At 38.7% G+C, this 25,782-nt stretch overlaps 1 protein-coding gene across 5 annotated transcripts in view; it reads left to right on the forward strand.

Moving 5' to 3' along the window:
* CEP152 (centrosomal protein 152) overlaps positions 1–21,967 on the forward strand; it is a 29,559-nt gene extending 7,592 nt beyond the window's left edge. For 3 of the 5 annotated variants that reach the window (XM_074837379.1, XM_074837383.1, XM_074837382.1), the window contains 20 exons: positions 26–165; positions 461–661; positions 2,127–2,274; positions 3,005–3,096; positions 3,926–4,089; positions 4,581–4,788; positions 5,641–5,751; positions 5,872–6,002; positions 6,190–6,318; positions 6,463–6,598; positions 9,305–9,484; positions 9,979–10,248; positions 10,723–10,854; positions 11,125–11,775; positions 13,385–13,559; positions 18,623–18,704; positions 18,777–18,904; positions 19,671–19,827; positions 20,099–20,202; positions 20,459–21,967. In XM_074837379.1, the coding sequence (XP_074693480.1) occupies positions 26–165; positions 461–661; positions 2,127–2,274; positions 3,005–3,096; positions 3,926–4,089; positions 4,581–4,788; positions 5,641–5,751; positions 5,872–6,002; positions 6,190–6,318; positions 6,463–6,598; positions 9,305–9,484; positions 9,979–10,248; positions 10,723–10,854; positions 11,125–11,775; positions 13,385–13,559; positions 18,623–18,704; positions 18,777–18,904; positions 19,671–19,827; positions 20,099–20,202; positions 20,459–21,426 (4,307 nt within the window). In that variant the 3' untranslated portion in view covers positions 21,427–21,967. The remainder of the gene's footprint in view (positions 1–25; positions 166–460; positions 662–2,126; positions 2,275–3,004; positions 3,097–3,925; positions 4,090–4,580; positions 4,789–5,640; positions 5,752–5,871; positions 6,003–6,189; positions 6,319–6,462; positions 6,599–9,304; positions 9,485–9,978; positions 10,249–10,722; positions 10,855–11,124; positions 11,776–13,384; positions 13,560–18,622; positions 18,705–18,776; positions 18,905–19,670; positions 19,828–20,098; positions 20,203–20,458) is intronic. The other 2 variants (XM_074837380.1, XM_074837381.1) reach the window with 2 other exon arrangements.
* The last annotated feature ends 3,815 nt before the right edge of the window (positions 21,968–25,782 follow it).

Below are 25,782 nucleotides of genomic sequence, written 5' to 3' on the forward strand. Positions count from 1 at the left end.
ACAATTATTATGTCTGTCTCTTAAGATGAAAAAGATGGTTTGGCTGTTAGTCTTCATGAGTCTCAAAAACTCTATCAGAATGGAAAGGAACGGGAAGTGCATCTTGAAGGTCAAATAAAGGCTCTTGAAACTCAAATTCAGACTCTTACTACCAGTGAGGAGCAGGTACTGTAAATATTTTAAAACTGTTTATTGTGGAAGATCTCTACAGTTATATTTGTGGTGCATTTGCATTGAACATAAGTGCTAATTTCTTGAAACACTCTTCATGATCATTGCAGAAGCTGCATATATGATCAATGAATAAGATGCATTGGTGGAAGACAGTTTGTATTAAAATCCAGGCATTATCAGAGGACTTGTAGCAACTCTAGCACAAAAAAGCTGAACTGATATACAGAATATTGGAGCAAGGGTAAAATATATGTAACTGGGAGCTACTCTAATACTGTTCCTACAGATACTGAAGCAATCCAAAGTGGCAGAGGTAGCCATGGAAAGCATGCAGAAGCAGCTAATAGAACTTCAGCGATCAGATGCCCTTCAGCGAGCCAGAGAACAACATGAGACCATTATTTCAGCACTCAAGCAGAAGTATGAAAAGCAAATATTATCATTAGAGGAGAAACTTGATACTACAAAATCTGCACTCCGGGAGCAGGTGAGAAATTATTTTAGGATGCTGAGTACTGTACTGGAGAGGCTGTAGAGCTCCCCATGTTTCCTAAACTGCACTTCTTGAACTATAATTCTCATAACTCCTGGAAGCTGCTAAGCAAATGGAAAGGAAATTCTACATAGGTCTCTATAATGAAGCCCACGTGGTATGTTTTTATAAACATCTCCAGGCAGTTGTGAGCTCAAATTGTGAGTTTGTACATAGCAAATACAGAGGAGGCAAAAATTCATTGTCTTAGTTTCTCTCCTGAACTTTCATTCTGTGCACAATCTCTTTTTGAAAGAGTACTGGCAAATAACTCTGGGAAAGAGAAGAACTAATTAAGAAATGATGTGATCCTTTTGCTGCAAGAAAAACTGTTTATTAAACAGTCTATCACCAAGCTTTAGTCTCAAAATGATCAAGGATGACTAACCACTGAACAGTCACTTTATTTTGGAAGTACAGATGTGAAAGGAGAGAGATGGGGTGTAAAAAGGCTGGCTTTAAGACAGAGTTTGATATGGGTTGTGTCACACAGAATAATTTTAATAAGCTCTACAACTACCTGACATGTTGTAAGAGTCCATTATACTATTAGAAATATTCAAGCAGTCTAGGCAGGCCTTAATAAATTGTCCTCTTATTTCACATAAAGGAAATAGAATTAAATTTATTTAATTCTAGGTCTCTAATTCTTGACTCAACGTAAATATGCATAAAAATAAATGGGTTGTATGTTTGAAAAGGTAACTAGCACTTGCTTGTAAACAAGAACGCACTGCTAAATTTCTGCTTATTAATACCACAACAAAGCTTACACAGCTTTTGTCTCTACTGCAAAACAAAGGTTTTTTTATGGTAGTATGTTTGGGGTATTTAGAGAGAGGTCTCCTGTTTTTGAGAGAAAATAGAAAAGTCAAAAGGCGTAAAGACGAGGTACTGTGCCTCCGAGGTCTGTATAGGTAACTGTAAGTAATGCCATATGAAGGTCTACTTTGTGTATCATGAAAAAACTACAGTTACTCTTTTACAGAGCATTAGAACTTGCTACCTTGGCTTAAGCTCAGTTAAAATAAACTAAATTGAGTTAAGCTCAGGCTTAATATAAATAATGTGAAGGCTTGATTCTTCTGCAGTAGACTGTGTGGTTAATTACAGGGGATAATCTGACATGCTGAAAACTAACTGCTCTAGGAATTACAAAACAGTTCACATCCATGTATGTTTGTATATGAGTATACTTACTGTCTCCTACCGAAACCCTTGATGCTGTAAGAGATGACTTGTCAGCCAAGGATAGCATTTGATCCGTGATTGATTTAGCTGGCCTCTACACCTTTAGTTATCAGATTGATTGATTATTTTTCTCCTGTGTCTTGTATGTATTGACTTTTTCTATGTCCAGAACTGTCCTAGGTGGTGGCTAGATGTTTGTAACATGAGTAAAAATAATCTCTCTTTCTAGAAAGAGCTTTGCAAAAATCTAGGAGAGCATCTTAAGCAGGTTGAAAAAACGCTGGAAGAAACTAAATGTGAAAAAACAGAAATAATAAATCGGCTGACAAGAAGCCTAGAAGAAAGCCAAAAGCAATGTGCAAATTTACTGCAAACAGGTCAGTCTTTTACTCACACCTTATCTTTCCTTGCAGAAATGGCTTAATTCTTTTTTGAAGTATGAAACTGCACATCTATGTTCCCATTGAAGTGGAATCAACATTAAGCTAAATGTGTACTAGACCATTTCCTATGCAGTGCATTAGTCAGACTTAAATGAAGTTGTCGAGATGGAGTGTAAAAAAAACAAAACAAACAAAAAAAACCCAAAAAAACAACCAATAAAAACCAACACCCTCCACCCCCCCAAAAAAAACCCAAACAAAAAAACCCACACCAAAACCCCAAGCAACAGCAATTGAACTATTTTTATATGCATTTTGTGCTGCATATATGTAAACTTAGTTTTGGACTAAATAACAGTCTTTGGGAACAAGCTATTTATTTCTGTGTTAGGGATTTGACTTAATTGCCTTTCTAAATTCAAATCAGAATGAGAAAATAATTGTTTTTGTGGCTGGAGGCTGGTTCTTAGAAACTTATATCAGTAGGAATAGCATGTGAAATATTCTGCTCTGTGTATTTGACTTGTGCCTACCTTTATACATTGAAGTATTTTAATAGTAATATATATAGTAACTATTAATGAGCTCAAAGAAACAGAAGCAGAGTAATGCCTGTTACCAGAATCAACATCGCTATTTTTAACAGGGATCGTTTTTCAGATTGCATAGTCTTTCTTGCATATTTATGACTTGTTCTTTCTCTCCTTTTTCTTTCCTGCAATAGGCTCAATGCAGGAGACAAATCAGTTACGGTTTCAATTGCAGCAAGCTCAGTCTATGCACATGATAAGCAATAACATGAACAAGGCTTTACAGGTAAATTTTATTAAATATTCTACTGTTATGATTTTAGGGGGGCGGGCATTATAGCGAAGAGATTGGTAGTTGAAACTCTTTATTTGTTGTGGAAACAAGCACGTTTCCTTTCAGTAAAGGACAACCCACTACTTCATCTCCTAGTGTTGCATGCTGGACTTCTCTTTCTTTTAATTCAAACACAGCAGGTCGTATGTATTGGCAAAAATCTGGTATCATACATCTAACCTGCTTATGGAAAAAGAAAAATGTAAATTCTATATGCTGGGAATCTCATAACTTAATTAGACTATAGGGAGGGATAGTTGGAGATACTATGTCCTGAAATTTACCTTGTGCCAGCAAAAGGGAATGCTAGTGTCCTCTGTAAAATGTAAGTGGAAGTCTGGGTTTCCAATTCAGTTCATATATTTGACTTAAATGATTTATTTTGCAATTGTGAATCCTAATAAGTACTAGAGTAATAGGCTGTTTTTCCAGCTATGTACTGTTGTTGTCCACTTTACTATACAAGGGCAGCAGGAAAGAAACAAGACCAAAAGAAATAATACTTAACCTCATATGTGAACTTTAATAAGAACAATATAATATACTGAGCAACAGAAAATGTTCCCTAGTTTGTAGTTTTAATATATGCTTTGCTAGAGGTATCAAAAATGATAGTATAAATAAAACTAATGCTAGATGATTCAAGTAAATACAGCTAAATACAAATATATTTAGAAAGAATTGCTCTATGTATTTGTTTTCTTTGGAAGAGTCTAATGCGTTTGCTTGGAGTTTCCCTGCTCAGTGTAATTGTGGCTTTTTTTCTGTCTCTTCCTTTAAGGAAGAATTAATGGAATTGAAGGAAGAAATAGCTTTGTATGAATCTGCTGCCAAGCTTGGAGTATTTTTGAATGATGTGGGTGGAGAGCTGCATATGAACATGAGTGATTCCTATGTAGATTTGGGAATTAACAAAATCACCGGGAAGAAACCAAGGTTCTGCAGGTATCGAGTGATTCTTGTTGAAAGATACTTGAAATACAGTTTGTATTGCCAGGTAATTGGGAAACAGAAAACTGCACTAATACCATACATTGGATGCCTAGTTGCTGCTTAATAAATCTTCAGTTTTTATAGGGACTGTGTTGCTGTTCCTTGGATTCTATGGATTATATGCATGGATACATTTTTTGCTCAAAGATTCCACATAGTTATTTAATGCTTAACTGTCTTTTAAAACAACCAGTTGAGTTGATTCAAAATACTTCACATGTGAGAATCAGTCTTTTGGGGAAACAGCTGAATGAACAGTTTTCTCTACATTAATTGTAACTTGTTGAAAAAGCGTATGGCTTCTCTATTAATGTTCTCTTTACTATTACCTTGTAGGCACCTGTATTTCTGGTAGCATTAGTTGCTCTTCTCTTTGCTACTACTACCTTTCAGATAAATGCTTTTTGTTTTAAATGCTGAACTGATTATGTCTTCCCTAATAGTGCAATACAGAACAGAGACATGGATAAAGAGCTCTCTAAAGATGAAGTTATTGTAGAATTAAAAGCTGAGCTGGAACGTTTATTGAGCAGTAATAAAATGAAGAGAAACAAGATTACTCAACTACAAAATGATCTTAAAGATTGCCAGAAGACATTAGAGGAATACAAGCAGTTGTTGAAAGCAGAAAAAGCATCAAAAGAGTCAGAGGTTTGTGTTTTACGCTTTTTAAAAAAGTAAAGATGCACTGGATTTTAATGAAGCAAACCAATGTTTAAACTTCTTATGAAAATGGACCAAAGAATTTACTCACAGTTGAGTGTTCATAGTAACTAAGTCTGTCTTTGAGCTTAAGGAAAGTATTGTCCTTTGGAGGATATCTTGGTTTGTATCTTTGGTGAAAAAGAAACAAATTGAAAAGCACGATTTGGGCAGCATACGCCTTATTAGGTGACTTCTGATATGATGGCTTACTTGCTTCATAGCACATAATGGCTGCTCTGCTTTTTTCAGAACTACATTTCATTGGAGAAAGTAGGTTTCCTTTAGCTGAAAAGGCCTTGTAATTTCCTGAGAAAGCTGATAGTATCATTAGGTTATAGAAATGGAACATTAAACAGATTGCCTCCAGAGGGCCTTCACTATGTAATTTGATCAACAAGGAATCTCTCTGATATTGCATCTCTCATCACCCTGTGATTAACTTTCCTCTATAAATTGATCAGACTTGTAACATCTGCTCTTGTAGTCTATACATTGTGACCTGGATGTGGCATAGGAATATAATAGGCTTGAGAGGTATGCTCTCTGTTGGATGATAGTAGCCATTCAGCTTGCAAACACAATGTCGAGTGTGTGCTTCTAAACCTTCATGATACTATGAGTTTGAGGAATTAATCTAGAATAACAGTGATACTGTTATATCTTGCACTGCAATAATTTCCTTTGGTTTCTTTAAATTTTTCCAAGTAAAACTTTTGACAGCTTTAACTTTGTTTTTAAAGTGTGAACTTGTAACATGTATATCTTGAAAGGTATCATCTTAATTTTGTTTATCTTTAGCCTATCACAAATCTGAGTAAGTCAGCGACTAGTCCTTCAGTTTCTGATAATCTTAAGGAAGAAGTTCTGAGACTCAGAAAGGCTAATGAAACTTTGCTACAAGAAGTTGAGGTGAGACAGAGATACTGCTTATCCCTACAAAAAGACACCACACAAAAACCACTGTACTAAAGCATGTAATAAGAAAAGGTTCTTTACAGCTCACCTATTTCTTGACTCTTGTTTGTCCAGAATCATACTTTGACTATTGAAGAACTGAAGGAAAATGAGGAAAAACTGAATAGCTTAAATCAAGATCTCTGTTGTCAGATGAGAAAGCTGGTTCAGGATTTTGATCAGGATAAACAAGAAGCCATTGACAGGTAAGTCTGTTAACTCCATTTAATCTCATTTGTGAACTTTTAGCTTGCATGTATAATTTTGTGCCAGTTATCTGGTACAAGGGGAGGTCATCATTAGAAGACTGGTTTCTTACTTAAGGAAAAGTTGAACCCTGTTTAAAAGGCGGGAAAAAAATTGGATAGCTTTTTTCCTTTCTTGAAACTGTAGGTGTGAAAGAACTTACCAGCAACATCATGAAGATACAAAAGCACATTTTGAGAAAGACCTAATGGAGAGGTATGCTGCAGAAAAACAGCAGCTTATCCAAACTTATGAAGAGACAGTCTCACAGTTAAAGTAAGATTTACCATTTCTTCCACTTTTACTGAAACTTTCACACTTCCTCTCTGGCCCTCAGTACTAGTTATGCTTTTTTTAAAATAGACTTGCTGTCCTGTGAGTGTAAAGACTAATTGATAATAAAAAATTTGTCCTGTGAAGGGCTGACATAGAGGAGCTGAACAGAGAGATGACTGCAGTGAAGGAATGTTACATTGGAGTCTGTGGGGAGAAGGACACCTTGGAAGCTACGTTAAGGCAGAAATTTGAGCAAGAGCAGCAGATGAAGGAAGAGAAGGTACTAATGGAAATACCTATAAACTGTATAATTTCAGACTGCTTTTAAGATGCAATATATGTAAGTGTATTTAATTTTGTAATTGTTTGGGGAAGATATTTGGAAGAGATGCAGCTATATCAAAGTTAATACATGTGACCTATTGGTTGTCAAATTAACCTGCTGTTGTGTTCTGGGGTTTAAAACATTGAAGAAGTAACCCTTTCCAATAGCTATTCATTTTCATGTAGTCAGCTTTTGTAACTTTGACTCTTGAGGACTGCTCAGTCAGACGCTTTACATTCGTGAGACACTTTCCAAAAAACTGAAAGACAATACAAATTTTCTTCTCCCTGTATAAAACTGATCTCAAAATACCGTGGGATTTTTAAGTAATAATTAAATCAGACTGCAATAGTGATTAAAAACTACTTTTTTTAAAGATATCAGTGTGAAACAAGGAGCTCCTGGACAAACTCAAACACAAAAAGGAAGCCTATAGAGGGTGGAAGCAAGGACAGGTAGCCTGGGAAGAATACAGAGAAACTCTTTGAGCAGCCAGGGATCAGGTTAGGAAGGCCAAAGCCCTGACAGAATTAAATCTGGGCAGGGACATCAAGGGCAACAAAAAAAGCTTCTATAGGTGTGCTGGTGATAAAAAGAAGACTAGGGAAAATGTGAGCCTGCTCTGAAAGGAAACAGGAGACTCGGTCATCTGGGATATGGAGAAGGCTGAGGTACTCAATGACTTTTTTGCTTCAGTCTTCACCAGCAAGTGCTCTAGTCACACTGCCCAAGACCCAGAAGGTAAAGGTGGGGACTAGGAGAATGAAGAACCACCCACTGTAGGAGAAGATCAAGTTTGAGACCATCTAAGGAACTGGAAGGTGCACAAGTCCATGGGACCTGATGAGATGCATCCACGGGTCCTGAGGGAGCTGGCAGATGAAGTGGCTAAGCCACTATCCATCGTATTTGAGAAGTTGTGGCAGTTCTGTGAAGTTCTGGCTTACTGGAAAAGGGGAAACATAACCCACACTTTTAAAAAGGGAAAGAAAGAGCACCCCGGGGACTACAGACCAGTCAGTCTCACTTCTGTGCCCAGGAAGATCATGGAGGGGATCCTCCTGAAAACTGTGCTAGGGCACATGGAAAATAAGGACGTGATTGGTGACAGCCAACATGGCTTCACTAAGGGCAAATCGTGCCTGAAAAATCTGGTGGTCTATGATGGCGTTACGGCATTGGTGGGTAAGGGAAGAGCAACTGACATCGTCTACCTGGATTTGTGCAAAGCTTTTGACACTGTCCCACACAACATCCTTGTCTCTAAACTGGAGAGACATGGATTTGACAGATGGACCACTCAGTGGAGAAGGAATTGGCTGGATGGTCGCACTCAAAGAGTTGTGGTCAACGGCTCAACGTCCGGGTGGAGAGCGGTGACGAGTGGCGTCCTCAGGGGTCGGTGTTGGGACTGGTGCTGTTTAACATCTTTGTTGGTGACACGGACAGTGGGATCGAGTGCACCCTCAGCAAGTTTGCCAACGACACCAAGCTGTGTGGTGGGGTCGACACGCTGGAGGGAAGGGATGGGCCATCCAGAGGGACCTGGACAGGCTGGAGAGGTGGGCCCGTGCAAACTTCATGAAGTTCAACAAGGCCAAGTGCAAGGTCCTGCCCATGGGTCAGGGCAATCCCAAGTACAAATACAGGCTGGGTGGTGAGTGGATTGAGAGCAGCCCTGAGGAGAAGGACTTGGGAGTATTAGTGGATGGAAAACTGACTGTGAGCCAGCATTGTGCACTCACAGCCCAGAAAGCCACCAGTATCCTGGGCTGCATCAAGAGAAGCGTGGCCAGCAGGTCCAGAGAGGTGATTGTACCCCTCTACTCTGCCCTTGTGAGCCCCGCCCCCCTGCAGTGCTCTGTCCAGCTCTGGGACCCCCAACATAAGAAGGACATGGACCTGCTTGAGTGGGTCCAGAGGAGGCCATGAAGATAATCGGGGGACTGGAGCATCTCCCTTATGAGGACAGGCTGAGAGAGTTGGGGTTCTTCAGCCTGGAGAAGAGAAGGCTCCAGGGAGACCTTCTGGCACCTTCCAGTACTTAAAGGCGGCTTATAGGAAAATGGGGAGGGACTCTTTATCATGGAGTGCAGTGATAAGGATGAGGGGTAACGGTTTTAAACTGAAAGATTTAGGTTAGATCTTAGGAAGAAATTCTTTAAAGTGGAGTGGTGAGACACTGGCACAGGTTGCCCAGAGAAGCTGTGGCTGCCCCCTCCCTGGGGGTGTTGAAGGCCAGGTTAGATGGGACGGGGCTTTGAGCAACCTGGTCTAGTGGAAGGTGTCCCTGCCTATGGCAGGGGGGTTGGAACTAGATGATCTTTAAGGTCCCTTCCAACCCAAACCATTTTGTGATTCTATGAAATGACTGAAGTAGGTCAACTGTCTTGTTGAGCAAGTATGGTAAGAAGGGCAGGTCAAAGTATGCTGGGAATAAAGATGCTTGATAAGAAAACTTATTTTAGAGCAATAGCCTATAATAACATCTGATATTATGCCTTATTCAGCTCTCAAAATGGTGTTTTCTTTTGTCCAGGTGTCACCAGTAAGATCAGTGCACAGACTCTAGAGTTAATCATGGCTCTTATGCATTCTCATCACTTTGTACCAGAGCAGTTTGCTATGCCTTGGAGAATAATTTATATTTTTTTTTCCTAGCTCAAGAAACAGCTGCTAGAAGAAAAAGAAGACTCTCTTAATCTTCTGAGGACTGAGCTTGAAGAGAAACACAGCAATTCTATAATAGCAGCAAGGAGGCAGTGGCTAGAAGAAAAAGAACATCAGCTTGAAGAGGAAGTTGCATTAGCCAAAACTCACTGGGAGAAGGAAGAAAAAGAGGTGTGGAACTTATACCAGGGGATTTCAAATTTTCTTTTTTTAGTTGGTTTGTTTTCAGGAGAAATTCTGTGTAGACTTATGTACTGTTATTCTGCTATTTGAAGTGACTTTAAGGATCTGTCATCACAGGATCCTCTGAAGTCAATAGGTATTACACATGCCTAAGATTTTGGGAAAAAAAACCCTAGACTTGTAAAGTAACATGCAGCATGTCCTGAATGTCACAGCTGGTAATATGCTTGAGTTTTCCACCCTGATCCCTGGGTCAGTGGTTACGCTTTCTATTGCTTTGGTTATAGAAAAGTCCTTTGGTCCTCTGTGTATCCTATCAGAAAGCTGTGAGGAGTTACCAAACTCTGTCCTCTCTGAGCATGGTTTTGCTCTTTGTTAGGGAAGATTATTGGCGTAAATAGGGTTTTGTTTGTTAAATGACAGTGAAATTCTAGTTATTTGGGTACCAGGGAGATTTTTTAAAAAATATATTTTTTCCTTAGAATAAAGAACAAGCCTTTGCAACAATAGAAAGAGAATGGCAAAGAAGGCTGGAAGAAATGAGAACTGTAGTTGAATGTAATAGCTGCAGCTGCCAAACTGACCAAGTAACTGTTGTGGACGAAGCTTCAACTAAAGAGTTAAAAGGGGTTGTTGAAGACCAGAGGCTGCAGATGCAGAAGGCTCTGAAAGAAAATACAGCCTCTGAAGAGGGTTTAAAAGAATTTGAAATAGAACTGGAAAATAAATACCGTAATAACCTTGCCAGCCAGGTAACAAATAATTGTTCTGTCTGCCCTGGAGCCTGTAAAACTGCCACGTGCAACTAAGTCACCTAAAAGAAAAAAAGTATTCTCTTCCCCTTACTTTTTCTTAAACTCGGTAGTTGATATTTGCTATATTAAACACATATTTTAAAAAGTTGTGAAGAAGCTGTAGCACATAGCTTGGGGTTTTTTTTTTAGCTGTTAGTTTTTCACACAGTTGGACAAATTTTGCGTGAGTTTTGAACAGAACTGAGCAATACTGACTTAAGAGTTTATACCATTTTGTTAAGAAATAAATTTAATGTTTGGTAGCATTTTTGCATCAAGAAATTAATCAGATGCTGCTGGTCTGATTCTTTTAATTTCTGTAAACCATAGGTAATGCAAACTGAAGTCTGTTCTTTCATTGCTACGTGACAGTAATAATAAAAATGTATTCAGTGGTGGTGACTGAAGTAGGATTTCTTTATCTGCTTGTAGGTAGATGCAGCTTTAACCCAAGCTCGTGCCAGGTGGCTGCAAGAATTAACAGACCTCAAAGAGTACAAAGTAAATCTAAAGCTAGAACAAGAAAAATGGGAAAAAGAACACAGAGAGACTGCAGCAAAGCAGGTAGCCCAAAATACTTGTTCATGTGTATTGATAAAGAGGTCAGTCTTCCAAATCCCATATATTACTGAGGAATGAATGTGGACATAGGCGGGAAATCATTAAGGAAAATTATTTCTAGTGTACTCTGGTTCTGATGCATTTTCTTGTTTATAAAGGATTATATTTTTATTAAATAATTTGAACATAATCTCCAGTAGATAATGACACAGGGTTATATTTTATGTATATATAAATGTATGTATATATTTATGACTGTTATCTATTCACTAGTTAGCCCTAGTTCTCTCAGCTGCTGAAGAGAAATGGAAGAAAGAATATGAGAATACAGAGAAATCTGGACCAAGAATGAAAGAACTTGAAGAAAAGGTAATTTCTCTCAAGAAGGAATTGGAGTTAAAGAAAGGAGAGATCCCTGCAGCTATCAAAGCAGAACTAGCAAAAGCCCGTGCTCAGTGGAACAAAGAAAAGCAAGAAGAAATCCTGCAGATACAAGAGCAAAATGAGAGAGACTACCAGTCATTCTTAGATGGTCATAGGAACAGAATCAAAGAGGTACTTGCAACATCAAAAGAGGATCTTGCAAAGCAGAAGAATGCTCTCTCCATTCAGAAAGAGGCAGAAATAAAGATTTTACTAGACCAAAAGCAGCGAGAATGGGAGGCTCAGGAAACAAAGAGACTGCAGGACAAAATTAATCAGTATGAGGAGAAGACTCTGGTTGAGCTTGAGTACTTGTTGAGTGAAATCCACGAAGAATTAGTCAAGTGCATACATAGTAAGCATTCATGGAAGGATAAGTGTTTTGATGCTTATGTTCAATTAAACCATCAATGCAAAGACAAACTGAAGGCATGCTTACAAAAGGCCTACAGAACCACAGTTTACACAATTCTGGAAAAGAAAGAGCAAGAATGGAAAGAGGTAATATTTCTGTAAATTATAACTACCAACTAGAAAAGGGATTTGAGAAGTCACTCATACCTGTTTTCTCCCAATAAAAAAATATCCACATAATCCTGAGAATCTGAGAATCCAACATTTGAGTTCACTGATAATAACAGTCCTTTAAAACTGTAAAAGAGGACTAAATCTACATTAGCAAGTGAAAAGGGAAAGGATGGGTGTAGCTTTGACACTGTTAGTGTTTAAAGAACAAGTCAGGTTAGTAGTGTCAGTCTTTAATGCCAAGGTTCATAAATTAAGGAGATGAATTCACCATCTTAAGTTTGGGAGCCTGTGTAGGCTCATTGTGACATCTTAGATGGTTTCTGTCATTAAGTCCTATCTTCAGATTTTTGCATAGCAGCTTTTTTCGAGAAATTTAGCAGTTTGTAATAGTGATCACAGATCATGCTACTTCCCCCTGCCCCCCCCTTCCCTTGATACAAATAAAGATGAAAACAGTAAATTCTTTTTGCAAATTATCTGTAGTAGAACCAAATAACTGACAAACTGGTCTATTTTGGGAATAATAGTCTTGCTTAACTATTGTAGCTCTAGGAAATCCTTTTCAATGTGCCTGCCCAAATGAGGAAAGACATCTTATCCTCTTCTAGAGGAATTCAGGGCTAAGTAGAATCCTGTCCAAAAGCTTCTGTTTCTGTTGTTTTAACAGATTACTCTTTTTGCAAGGCTTATGCTTGTAGTAAGTTTTTGATTATGGGGAGCATCCCCCTGGAAATACCACTGCCACCTAGCATTTAGCAGCTGGGGAATTATCCAAGAATAGGACAAAAACTGTCTTGTTTTTCAAGAAAAGGTGGGATGGGAGGAAATGAGTATGAAGTGATTTCTTGTGACAGTATTACCCAGTTTTTTAGTGGTAATATTTTTCTGTTCAGAAAGTGGTCCTTTAAAGTTTTCTTGTCATGAGTTATTTTCACGATGGTAAAGAGAATCAAAAGTTTTTTTCCTATGCCTGTTGCGTCTTCTGTAATAGATATGAATGTCTCCTGGTAAAGTGTTTTTAATATGCCTTTGAACTTCAAAATGTTCGTTGGCTTGAACCACCTTACCCAGTGAATTGTAATTTCTTCGTAATGTCTTCTCTTATGCCTCCACAACAACAATAAACAAAGGAGTTACATTTTTCTAGATGATTTTTCTATCCCCTACTATCTATATTTGTGCAGAAACTCTAAATGGCTCCAACCTCTTTTTCTGCTGGAAAAAGAGCCTTTTAAAAAAACAAGTTAGCTTCAACTATTTGAAGACACTGTATTGTTCTGCAATGGTAAGGGCTACTGACATTTCCAAACTAAAACTCAAGATATCCAGGTACTGCTGTAGCAGTGAATTATGCTAAGTAAAACTTCTATATGCTAGAATACACATTTTTCCTCACGATTTGAGCTGCAATCTACAGTTCTATTGCAGGTTTAAAGCACTTGGTTACAGTTATGAAAGCTACTTGGTGGTCAGTTGCTTGTTTTTGTGCATAACATATGTTTTGTGCATACTTACTTTAAGATAGTGTGGAACACTTTTTTTGCTACGTGTTGGGTTTTCATTAAGTGTTTTTCAATTACAGAAATACAAAGAGCTAGTGAGTAATGTAAATAAAGAAGCATTTTCTTGCCTGCAACGTGGTGAAGGAGAAACTGGGGACATGGCAAGATTCCCTGTGTACAATGTTGGACACCAGGCAGAAGCACAAGGGAGGTTAAGGAGACAGCCACCCTTGCAGGAAACTGGAACAGACAAAGGTATTGGGTTTCTTTTTCAATCTGGCAAATTGTATATCGTCAAATTAAGCTTGTTAGTAGCAGTCTTTAATAGTAGATGTCTTATTGATGACTTTAATGCAAAATTAGTTAATTAGTGAATACTTGGGTGAGAGAGGAAGATGCAGTTCTTCTGACTGTAAGATGCTTTAATGTTGCATTAGCTTGTACTAGGTTAAAATCACAAATGGTGCAACAGATGGTAATGGTCTCCAGCTTACTGATTTAATGCTAGTCTTTGAGCTTTTATTTTATTAAATGCTAGTATCTTTCTGCTTTTAAAAGCCATTCTTCAGGAGTAAAGAAATAGCTGCCGTATCAGCTGCGGATGTAAATACTCTTTGGGGATTGTGGACATGTACACTAATACCTTTAGTGTTTAACAGCTCATAAGCAAGCCAGTGTTGATCATGATGAGCAGGTTATGGTCTAAACTGTCTTGTAAATGGGTAATCTAAATTAAAGCTTTGATTGAATTATACTACTTGCCCTTGACATTAGACAAGACAAGGAGTTCTGCATTCATGTAAATATTGTTGTGTCAAGAATTATACTTCACCTGGTGTGGTGGTTTTCTTCTCATTCTTCTGATCAAGAATGCAGTTGAAAAAATGTGAATCCCTGGGTGGTGATTCTCGTTTTTCCTTGCTGCCCTCCTGCCGGCAGTATATACTTCAACACTGTAGCTCTTCCCAAAGCTGTCACATGTACCATGGCAAAGCTGGAGACAGTGTAGCTGGGGAAAAACTTCGTGGGAGGCACAGAAATCTCTCTGGGGCTTTCTGTTTAGTTTAAGTTCTTATGCAACCGAAAAACATAAAGCAAGAAAACCCAAGAGACTCTTTGGCTTTATGCCTATAGCGTGGCTTGAATTCCTTCAACACCAAAATAACAAACCATCTATTAAACACAAAACAATACAAGCAGTACAGCTCTTCTGTCTCTACAGCTCCCTGTCCTGACTATAGAGAGCAGCCCTTGTTCTCCTGGAAGTAGCCCAGTCTTTGTGAATTTCTTAACTTAACTAGACTCAGCCGCATGTGAGGCTTCCCAGCTGGGAGAGTCTCCTTCAGCTGACTCTGAAAGACCCTACTTAGCTGTTGTGTGCTGGGTGTTTTTTTTTTGAGGGGGGTGGGGGTGTGTTGTTTTTGTTTTTTTAGTAATAAAAAGAAATTCAACCTACAAGTCTCACATCACTGACTGACTACTCAATACTCAAATCATCATTGATGTGAGGGCTCAATGACTTAATAGATGCTGCTGTACCTTCTGTAAGAGGGTTCCAGCCTCTTGTGATTATTCTAATTAGACTAACGTGTTATATGCTTTTCAGCAAGAGAAAGATGAAGTAGAGCACTGGAAATAGTAACATTGGGCTTGATTCTTTTTTTGGTCCCGTGGTTTATGTATAACTCTTAGCAACTGTTACAGGTCAGAAATGTACAGAAAGGAACCTTGTGTCTCAGCAAGATTTTTGCTGTGAACACTGCCAGGAGCTTTTTAAAAAAAGAGAGGCTGTGTGCCAGGACTTGAAAAGAGATCTGGAGATAACTTCATGTTCCTTCACAGCAAGCTGAAGATGTTTGCAGGCTAAGTTAGAGCAAATCCAAGGTTAGGATTGTTAGTCACCTAAAGACCATTCTGAATGGCTCTGCCTTGCTGGCTGCATGAGTCTCTACCATCTGTTGCATTGTTTAGTTTCAATGGATGGAATATTGTGTGCATACTTAAAAAAAACAAACCCCCAAACCAGAAAAACACAAACTGACCTCCCCCCCCAAACCCATTTCACCCTCATGGCTTTAAACATTACTTATTGCTTTAGTACTTTTTTGTGTGTATTGGGAAAAGAGCAGAAGAAAACTGAACATGTGTTCGATGTTGTGTGAGTATGTGTACATGTGGGTCCCGTTGCCCATGAGGGTTATACAGATAATGCATGTGTGTGCACATACAGACATATACTTGTAAATGTATACGTGTTAGGGAGTTCTTCAGCGATCTCCTTTGGGGCTGTGCTGCTACTGTGCACATTATACTCCCACTGTGGGGGGATGATTAAGACCAGAGTTACCCCAAATGTCACTTGGTTCCTCTTGGCATCAGTAGTAGTAAGCCACTGACCACAGTGTTCTTGTACCTTCCTGCAGTTAATAATAGCTTAAAGCTCTAGTTCTGTTTATTTTCTTTGGGTTTTTTGGTAAACATTAAAGTAGGTTTTAAGTAGGCTTTATTTAGTCTCTTTGCTTTTTAAATCAAAATGTTTTTTCCTTTGTGTCACTTTGAAATGAAAAATATAGGACTGATGACTGAGAAAAGGTCTCTAGTTCTTAAATCTTTCTTTCCTATATGATTACTGTCTCTACCTACTCTGTTTCATAGAGTCACTGAAGGAAGGCTTCTGCTTGTAGTATGGAAATAAGGCTTTTTTGAAGCTATTTCTGATGGAAAAAGGTGGTGTAAAGTAACTTGCTTGAGATTCCTCCATTGTAGCAGACTGCTTCTGATTCATTAGTGGTGTTATCCAGTATTCTTGTTTAATACACACCCCGCTGGCTGTGGGGTAGTGTTGTTTTGTTATGATTGCCTTCTCTTTGCTGTCCAGCTTATTTTTGGCATTCTCAATATCCATATTGGCTTCTGTGGACAGACTGATAGTGTCTGGTGGTAAAACCTCCCTGAGACTTGACCATCAGTTTAGTTAATTGCAATATTATCTGACTTGATATTGATACCTGCGTTTGTGGATGCTGTTGCATCATGTACATCTGTCATCCTTTCAGGATAATAGACTCAATCCTTTATTTAACTTGGTAGAAGTCTCTGGCTATTGTAAAATCTGGGCTAATGAGGATGGAAAGTCTTTGGTGTATCAAACCTCTTTACTAAACCTGTAACTAATGTGGTTGGATTTCTCTCTATGGGCCTTGCATGTAGACTTTTCACTCCAGAGAGAGCCATATTGATTCATGTCTGATAGCAACAAGAATTCCTTTTGTCTGGGTTTATTTCTGAGAGGATTTGTAGGAAGAATGTCTGCTTTGCTTCATTCCTGTGCTCAAGAACTTTTTCAGTCCTACTTGAGCATAATGCACCATATGGACCACAGTTCCCATTCAGTTGGTATCTGAGGAACTCTACCCTCTTGTTCAGCTGTATTGAGGTCAGTAGAGGCCTTTGTTTTAAGGAGCAGAACCAAGAGAAGGATTTTTTCGCTGAAGGAAAACATGTTGGTGATTGATTAAGAGGATCATTCTCCCTGCAGTGTTTTAATCAATTGAAGCTGTACACAATTGTGTTTGGGGCACTTTTTTTTTTTAGGGTCTCCTTAGGAATTGGACTTGCTGAAGGTTCTGGTTCAGGACATGTCTCAAACTCTGTCAGTAACTCTGTAGAATTGTTTGAGCATGCCTCAGTGAAAGGTCACTGTGGCCACTTCAAGCAGGTTTGGCAAATGGTCAGCTTGGAGGCAGCAGATGTGAGGTAGTAAGTTGTACCAAGTGACTAAATAGTTTTACTTGCCAAAGGCTGTGGGTTGTTTGTGTTGTGTGGGGTGGGTTTTTCCTTGTTTGTTTTTTTTTAAATGAAAAGTTTCAGTTGCCTGCTCTAATAAATTTTATGCTCAGTGAGGAGTAAAATGCTGTATGTTTGTCAGGGGAAGGCTTTTGCCAGCTTGCAGGTGTGTGAGCGAGGCCAGGTGGGTAAGTTGCACAGATCTGTGTAATATTATTTTTGTTCCCTTTTGTTGACAACCATAGTGTGTCAACTTCCTTGGGGACTGGAGGAAAAATTGAAGGATAATAAGAGGTCTGTTAATGAAAACAGAGGCTACTTCTGTCACCAAGGTCGTCATGGATACAACTCTCAACTGCTCAAAATAAGATTCAGGCCACAAATGAGGATCTCTGAAGGCCATGAATTGCTACTCTCTGTATTGTAGTATGGCTGCTTGCTTTTTGCTTTTCTGTACATCATCTTAGAGAAGGAAGAAAGCCAAACTTGTTTGTGATTTCTTTCCCAGGGCTCAGGTCTTCATATTCTACTAATGAAAGACCTGATTCTTCTAGAAGGAAGACTTGTCTTCAATAAGACATGCTCTCTGTTATGTGGTGACAGTTTTTGTTTTCCTTAAGCTGTGGTTCATGTGAGAACACCTGTAGCTGAGGGCGGTGGAGGTATCTCCAGCACTGAGTGAGATGTTCAATTCATGTTGATTTTCGTTCCTAAAATAGGAAAGCTAGTACCCAACTGTTGATTCTTATGGGTCTATCCAAGTTTATCCATGAATTCTTCAAGTTGTGGTAGATACCCATACCCTTTTTTAAAAATAGTAATTTACTTAGATTAGGTTACACAGCTAATAAATAGATTTTAAGGCTCTTTAAATTCAGGAGGTGACCCACAGGTGGACTATCTGTATGCCACAATCAACAGTCTTCAGTATCAGCCTGAAGTCCTATGCTTTGGGCTTTTCCAGCTCTACTGTCTTCTCGTTCTTTGTGATGTCTCATTATAATATTTATATGCTGCTTAGTAGCACTGGGCAGAGTTCAGCATGGAAGTCCAGCCTTCCTCTGTAATAGTAGCTTTTGGTTATTAAGAAAAAACAAAAAACCAACAAACAAAAAAACCACTCAAGTTTATCTTTCATTTCTCTACCCCAAAGAAGGCACAACTACTAGCCCACAAATTAATTCTTTTCCAATGTTTGTCAAAACAACCCTGTTTATTTTATTTTTTTTCCCCTGTCCTTCTTCTACATGTACACCCGGTATCTCTGAAGTTTTGCCTCCAGCATAGTGTTAGTAATGGCATATGAAGGCTTTAAGCTTATTTAATTACTGTTTGAGATGACTTTTATATTCAGGCTTCATTGAAGTGTATTATGATTGATTCCTATGTGCTTGTTACAGCAACAGCTGTACATTTGCTGATGATGCTTTGTGAAATTGAGCTGTTATACCAGAGATGACAGTTTATGTAACAACTTCTGTTGAACTCAACTTGAAATTTTTTTTTTTTTTTTTTTTTTTTTTTTTTTTTAGAAAATGAGGAGGTTCTGGAAGCTCTAATTGCACAAAACTCTGAGATGAAGACGAAACCAAAAGACCTGGGAACACCACCAAGGTATTAAAAAAAAAAAAATCAGCTTGTTTAGATTTTTTTTATTGTAAGATACAAGCTGCTTTTCATGTGCAGTGTGACTTATGTGCATTTCAGGTCACTGTCAAAGGGAGGTGTCTCAAAACTTTGTACATCCTGTGACTCTGTGAAAGGGCTGGAAGAAATGCGTGCTCAGTACATTAAAACTGTGAACAAGATTAAGTGTAAGTACTAAAGTCTTAGCTAGAAAGTTAAGAATGCAAAATAATTTACTTTGCCTCTTCCTCCTCCTTCAGCCAACTTGCATAGGAATTTGACAGCCAAATTGCCTGAGAAGTAAATTTTTCCTTCTTACTAGAGTGAGTGTGAGAAATGGAATTGTCACCATAATCTTAGACAAGATCAGTTGTGGTAGGTGAAGCCTCCTTATGCCATCCTTGCTTTGTTGCACTGTATTATTTTAAAGTGGTAAAGTGTATTTTGAGAACTGATCTAGTTTCTCCAGCAAACAATCCACCTACCCTGCAACTTGTCGTGAGGGAGAATCTGCTTTTCTTTTGTGCTGTATCCTGCCTTCTGGTTTAATCAGCAACCTTCTGGCTGAGGAGAGAGGGTTAAGTGTAGCATCAGGTCTTACTTGAGTGCAGCAGGTCCCCAAATGCCAGCTGCATTGCCATTGAAGAATTCCTAGACCCTCACTTTACCAGCCAACACTTATCCCAAATCCCTGTGCCTAGTACTTTCTGTTGCTGCTGAGGATGCAGAATTGGACAGTGAATTCCTGTCTGATGCTTTGTGTCAACGTGCTCTGGTCTTCGGTGGCATTTATCCAGTAGGGAACACTTGGCACAAGGCTGTGGGTGGAATGTTGGCAGGTAAATCCAGGCTCTTGCTGACTTGCTCCAGGTCTGCTAGACAATCCCAGTTTGTGGTGTTGGCATTTTTCCCCCCCTCTGTGGGAAAACTGGTACTAATGAAGTGTGTTTGTAGGTGATATGCTTTGTTATATCCGTGAAAGTAAGGAGCGAGCTGCTGAAATGATTAAAGCGGAGGTTTTAAGAGAGCGCCAAGAAACGGCTCGGAAAATGCGCAAATACTATTTGACATGCCTTCAACAACTTCTTACTGATAATGGGAAACATGAAGGGTAAGTTCAAGTATGTTTGGAAATTACTGTTGGTTTTGAAAGAGGTGTGTAGACATTAGTCTGGTGTTTGTCCACCTTGGAGCAGTGTCTGACCTGAAGTCTTGCTGGTCTGCTCAGATTGGCATGGGGTCACTGCCGAGCAGTCTGGCATATACTGTCTTTTTGGTGTTCTTTGACTCTCACTAGCATTACCTTGAAGTAAAATGCAGAGTTGAAAAGGAATTACCCTTAAACTTTAATTTTTTTTTTCATGTTCTGCAATTCTTGGCAGAGCTGAAAAGAAAATAATGAATGCTGCCAGTAAGCTTGCTACAATGGCTAAAGGACTTGAAACGCCTCTTCGACGCATTCCCCAGAACAAATCTACCCGCTCAGGTATGTTGGATTCTATAGTTGTTCTCTTCATATTGATTTAATACATGTAATAATGAAAATGCAGATTGAAATTGAAGCTCTATTTATTTATAAGCTTGCTAATAGAAATGCAAGTATAAGCTGCTTATTTTAACAATGCTTACAATTCTTTATTAGAAGAAACCCAACCAAACAACAAAACACAGAGAACAACCTAGTTTTTCTTCCAGCATTAACATTTCCTTCATTTAATGTATTTCCTTCCCTTCTATCCTAGCTCTGCTATTAAGTTCTGATCTACCACCTGGAGCTGAGTACTCAAAAAGAGATCGCATGCTTCAGAATAGGTCAAACCATATGGAAAGCAAATCATGTGGCAAAAGCATTACCAAAGAAACCAATGATAAAGTTGTCCAGAAGCGTGTACCACATGACTTGAGACAGCAGTTTGATGCAATGCAGACTGAAACTCAACATATGCTTCACGAAACAGTGACTTCAAATATTCAGAATGGGAATAATGCTAAAAACCTGGATGGTGCTTCAAGAGATGCTCTGTCAGAGTTTTATCCAAATGAAGATGGAAGAAGAGAAAAATATGGCCCCATCACAAATGTAGACAAAGGACTCTTATGTGCTGCTAGTAACACAGCACATCAGGATGCTCCTCCATCTGCTTTTCAAGTAACATTAGAACATCTGCAGGCACCCAGCTTTACAAATGGCCATACCATCTCTGGGCCAACCCATCATATGCTTAACAGCGAGAATGAAAGAAGAGCCTTGGAAGAGGATAAATGTATCCAGTCCTGTGTAAAATGGAAAACTAGATCTAAAAGAACTGAGGAATTTGATTTTCAAGAAACTCCAGAAAGAGATGAAGGAAGCTTCAGTGAATGGAGTTCTGTGAATGGAAGCCTGCATCTGGATCGTAGTGATATGCCTCTCTTGTATCCTGAACAAAAAGCCAGTACTCATGTGCAAGCACAGACTGCATGCTGTGAAGAGCTCCCTCACATCAGGTTGTTTTCCCCTGCAGACGAAAATGTATTTGCTTCTTGGAGAGACATTTCGAATGACAATGGCAAGAATCCCATCACAAAAAGCAGCACCGAAGTTTACAGTAGAGGCCACCTGGTAATAAACCCAGAGCATACTTCATTCCTCAACTCCAACAAATCAAATTCTGCTGTCATAGAACTCAATGTATTGCCAGATTCAAATGTAAGAAAACGCTGCAACTAATGCTTGGAAAAGAATAGTGTGGGATCCCCAGTCTCTTCAGCAAGGCAGTGGTTTTGATAGTCCACTTTCTGACTGGAACCAATACTAACAATTCCTCTCTTGAAGGAAAAAAGCCAACTTGATATTTAAATAAATGTGAGGATGGGGGAAAACCTGTTCTACTGTGTCCATTTCCTGATCAGTGTGACACAATTTGAATGTTAAATGAAGAAATTGTATAGTTACTTGAAATATTAATGCAGACTTTTGTTTACCTTTGTAATAACACTTTCATAATTGTTTGTAGTGTATTATATACAAACATTAAATAGAATATATTTTTATATTTAGTTTGCAGTGCGGTGTTTATCTAAAACAAAGCTACTGTGGTAATCTTTTTAAATGGTTATGAAAATTCCTTCAGAGCTCAGTGAGAGATGTTTTAGGATTTGTTTGAAGTAAGTATTTTAACTGACTTTTTGCATTTTGAAGTAGCCCCTGTAAGCCTCTGTGTGCATTTCCATAATAAAAGCAAAAATACATGAATTTTTCAATAATTACTATAACATATTTCAAGTGTTCTTCCCTTTGGTACAGCAAAAAGTAACTTGTACTGGGTAGAAAAAAGGTATAAATTAGAATAACCATGTTTTGCAGGTATTCCTTAAATAGCATAGGTTATAAATGTAAACTGAAGCTGTAGTAATGTTCTCCCTGATGCTTAGAAAGCTTCTATTTTAAAAGCCTGCTCACGTTTTGAAGAGAAGTACAAAATGTATCTTACTTTTCTAGACTTCTTGCTTTCCTTGGGTGGGCATTTAATTTCTAGTGATCCTGTAAAGAAGAGGTGTTTTGCTGCTTGCTTACACAAGGTGTGATTAAATTATACTTGTTGCAATTAATAATATGGTGATGGCCTGCAATTCACAACAACAGTAATATAGAAGCTGCCAACAAAAAGGTTTTGCTTGCTGCTATTCTGTGATATTAGAAGAAGAAAAATGTGGATAATCTCTCAAAGATGATGTATATGACTTGCACATGCAACAACATTTAACTGCTGTAAGGATGCTCGTTTGTTCTTTCAGAGTCGAACGGCACAGTCTAGTCTGAGAATCCTTTTCTGTTTTAAGAGGAAAATAGTACAAGATTCAACAGAAATCCGAAGAAAAATGTTTTTAACTTCCTTTACAAAAATGTCCTGCCTGTTTATATTTCAGGCCAACTGGCAAGGCAGAATGCATTACAGCCCTTGGTACACAGGACTGGTTTGTGACTCGGGACTCTCTCAGGCGATCTAATGAGACCTCTGAATTTCTTGGTGGCCTTTTATGTTGTCCATAAATCCAGCCCCACTTCCTCTTTAGTGAAGTTGGGGTTTGTCATCATCAGTGGGAGCAAACTGAGGCCATGAGAGACTGCTTGTGCCTAAACAAACATGGGCAGTGGTTAAGTTCAAGGGCCAAATTCCGAGCTCTTAGCTGAGGAAATAGCTGTGGCCTTGTCTGCAGAGGAAAGTTTTTACTAGTTGTCCTCTAAGCCCCATGTGGAGGCTTTTTTTTTTTTTTTCAATGAGTGGCTTTTTTTTTTGGTTAGCTTGAACATTTTCCCAAATTGCACAAGGTAAAAAAGCACATTTATTCCCGGGTGAGAGGTACTTGCACAAGTGGTTAAACCAATACTTCAGATTAATTCAGTCCTTGGGCTAGCCCAGAAACCTTCCCCAGATGAAGAAAGCCTGCATCTGTAAAAGTAAACATGCAGCTGTCCTGTAGGTCATCTCTGACTGCTCAGACAGAGCAGCTGAGGGCCCATCATCTCACTGTTGTGGACCAAACATACTTTTCCAGGTAATCCTTCATCTGAGGTGGGTTCAAGAGCTTCTTTGTAGTTGTTCCCCAAAATGCCACACCCAGTGCCAATGTGCAAACTGCTCTTAAAATTCTCCTAAAATAACTTTTTACAGTGTATTTTATTTCTGTTGCCTTGTTCAATGTTTGTATGCATAACTCTTGCTGTCATTTCTCTGTAGATTTTTAAAAATTTCCTGTGTTTAAAATCTCAGTGATTTCAGTTGAAGGAAGTACTTGATCCTAGTCCTGCTAAATCTTTAAACAGCTGATGATTTTTACATATTTAATTTAGAAGTTGGGGTCCCACACTGATGAGAAGGGATATTCCGTATTACCGACTGCTCTGGAGAAAGCTGAAGGTGCAGCAGATCCCAGCTACCATGAGGAAACTAAGGGAGTTCTCCGTAGCCTGACCCAGGAAAAGGTTCTCTTGTGGGTTTCCTTCCTCTCTCACGGAGCAGGAAGATGTTATGCAGATGGGGCAAAAGAGGTGGGGAAAAATAATCTTTTTAAATCCAGTTAGTAAAAGGGAAATATTTAAATGTGGGCATTGGGTGCCCAGCTAGATTTGGTTGCTGTTTCAGTCATGTCGTATCACATCACAGTACTGGGCAACTTCAGTGACCACAACTACAGTGCGTGTGAGAATGTCGATGTAGGCAGAGATTCGGTTAAATCCTTGCTCACCTAATGTTTGTTGTGTGTTGCACTGACAACTCCAGAGCTGCTGAGAAAATTTTTAAGTTTTCCTTAATGAGAATCAACTGTAGAGGCCTGGAGGAAAGATCCATACCCAAACAGCAGCAATCATTCCCTGGTGAGTAAAGTTTGAGGAAAGAGGCGATATTTAGCCCAAGAATCAACAACAACTAGTCAAAAGCATTCCTCAGCCCTCCTCCTAACGTCAGTAGGAAAGAATGAAGCAATAACAGGCTAGCATGGGGGGTGGCAACTCCTGAAACTGGACAGCTGACACCAGTCGGAAAGGGGGATGTAGTGTTGCAATACATGTGGTTGGACTTGTATAGTTGAGCCAAGATTGTAACAGAGCCACGGAATTAATTTCTTAAAATAAGCTTGCCATGTATTTTCATCCACTGGGTTATATTGCTGAAAGAACTTACCTGTTTTATTCAAGAATTCATTACCCGCTGTTAAGTCTTTTTGATTCAGATAATTCTTTGGTTTAATACTGCATTTATGCTATAGGAGCCAGATCTAATTTTATTCTAGTGATGCTGCAGTTGGGCTCTATTTAGCTTAAACTTTGTTTAACCATGCCCTCTGCCCGCTATCCCCAAAGTAAGCAGAATGCAGTGGTACTCTTCCCCTTGCTGTATTTTAGTTCTTTGTATTTTCTTTAGCTGATTTATCTTGCAGGTATAGTATGTACATTCCTTCTTAGAACAACTTCTTTGTAAAAATGTGTCACTATTTCATACTAAAATATCAGTATTAGAGAAGCTATTTCCAATATGACTTTTTCATGCTATGTTTACATGGTTATTAAAATTTACATTTTACGTACATCTTAAACATCTTTTATATAGTTAATTGTGCATAAGATGCTTATGTGATGTACAGAACAGAAATGCACATGATTTGTCTAACTTATGTATGTTTTGAATAATTAATGTATTAATTATTTGTCTCATTCTAGTGTTTAAGCTTGTCTCTTCAGTGGCCTCTTTCAGCTTGAATGCGAAACACCTGTAGCTTTTAATGAAAAAAGTTAAGAACAGGTCTTGCATAAACTAGATTTAAATTCCTACATTATTTTTGGTAGACATATATGCACATCTGAAGGCTTTTCTCCTACCACAGCAGGCTGCTGTGCACAAGAGTAGTTATATGAGTAAGAACCGAGGCTATGAGACATTAAGTAGCTTGTTCAGAAAGTTGGGAAACCTGAACAGAGAATTAAAACCAGGTCTTTTAAATCTTAGGTTAGTACTTTAACCACTATATTACCTTTTCTTCCTACTTGATGGCTTTGCTCTGCTTTTACACTTCTTTGATTTGTCGTCTCTTCTAGTCTGGTTTATCCCCTTGTATTTTGTCCTTTTTAAAGTTCCTTTTGTCTTTGTGTTGGTCAGTTTTACTTTCTCTGGCTTTGCACTTTTTTCCCCCCCTAACTTTAATCTTGGACTCTCTTTGCCTTTGGCTTTGCATGAACTCTTGTTGCATGAACTTTTTTTTGTTCTCCTCCTCCTTTGTTTGAGCTTAATGTTGTTTCAAGAGGTGTGTGTGTCTCCCCCGCCATCCTCTTGTTCAGTCTTTACTGGTGGGAAATCAATTCATCTTTATGTATTTCTTCTCCAGAGTGACAGATACAATTTTGTGTAATCTGATTTACCATGTTACATATTAACGAATTACAATTTACATAATATTGCAGGTCTTCTCCACCTTTACTGTTTTCCTGCTGCAAGACAATCACCTGTGCTCATGTTGGTCCTAAGGGATGTTTGTCCAATGTGTTCTGAAAGGTCTCCAAGTAACAGACTCTACATCTGCCCAGACA

Source organism: Strix aluco, chromosome 12 (assembly GCF_031877795.1).
Source record: "Strix aluco isolate bStrAlu1 chromosome 12, bStrAlu1.hap1, whole genome shotgun sequence".
In the NCBI taxonomy this organism is placed as follows: domain Eukaryota; kingdom Metazoa; phylum Chordata; class Aves; order Strigiformes; family Strigidae; genus Strix; species Strix aluco.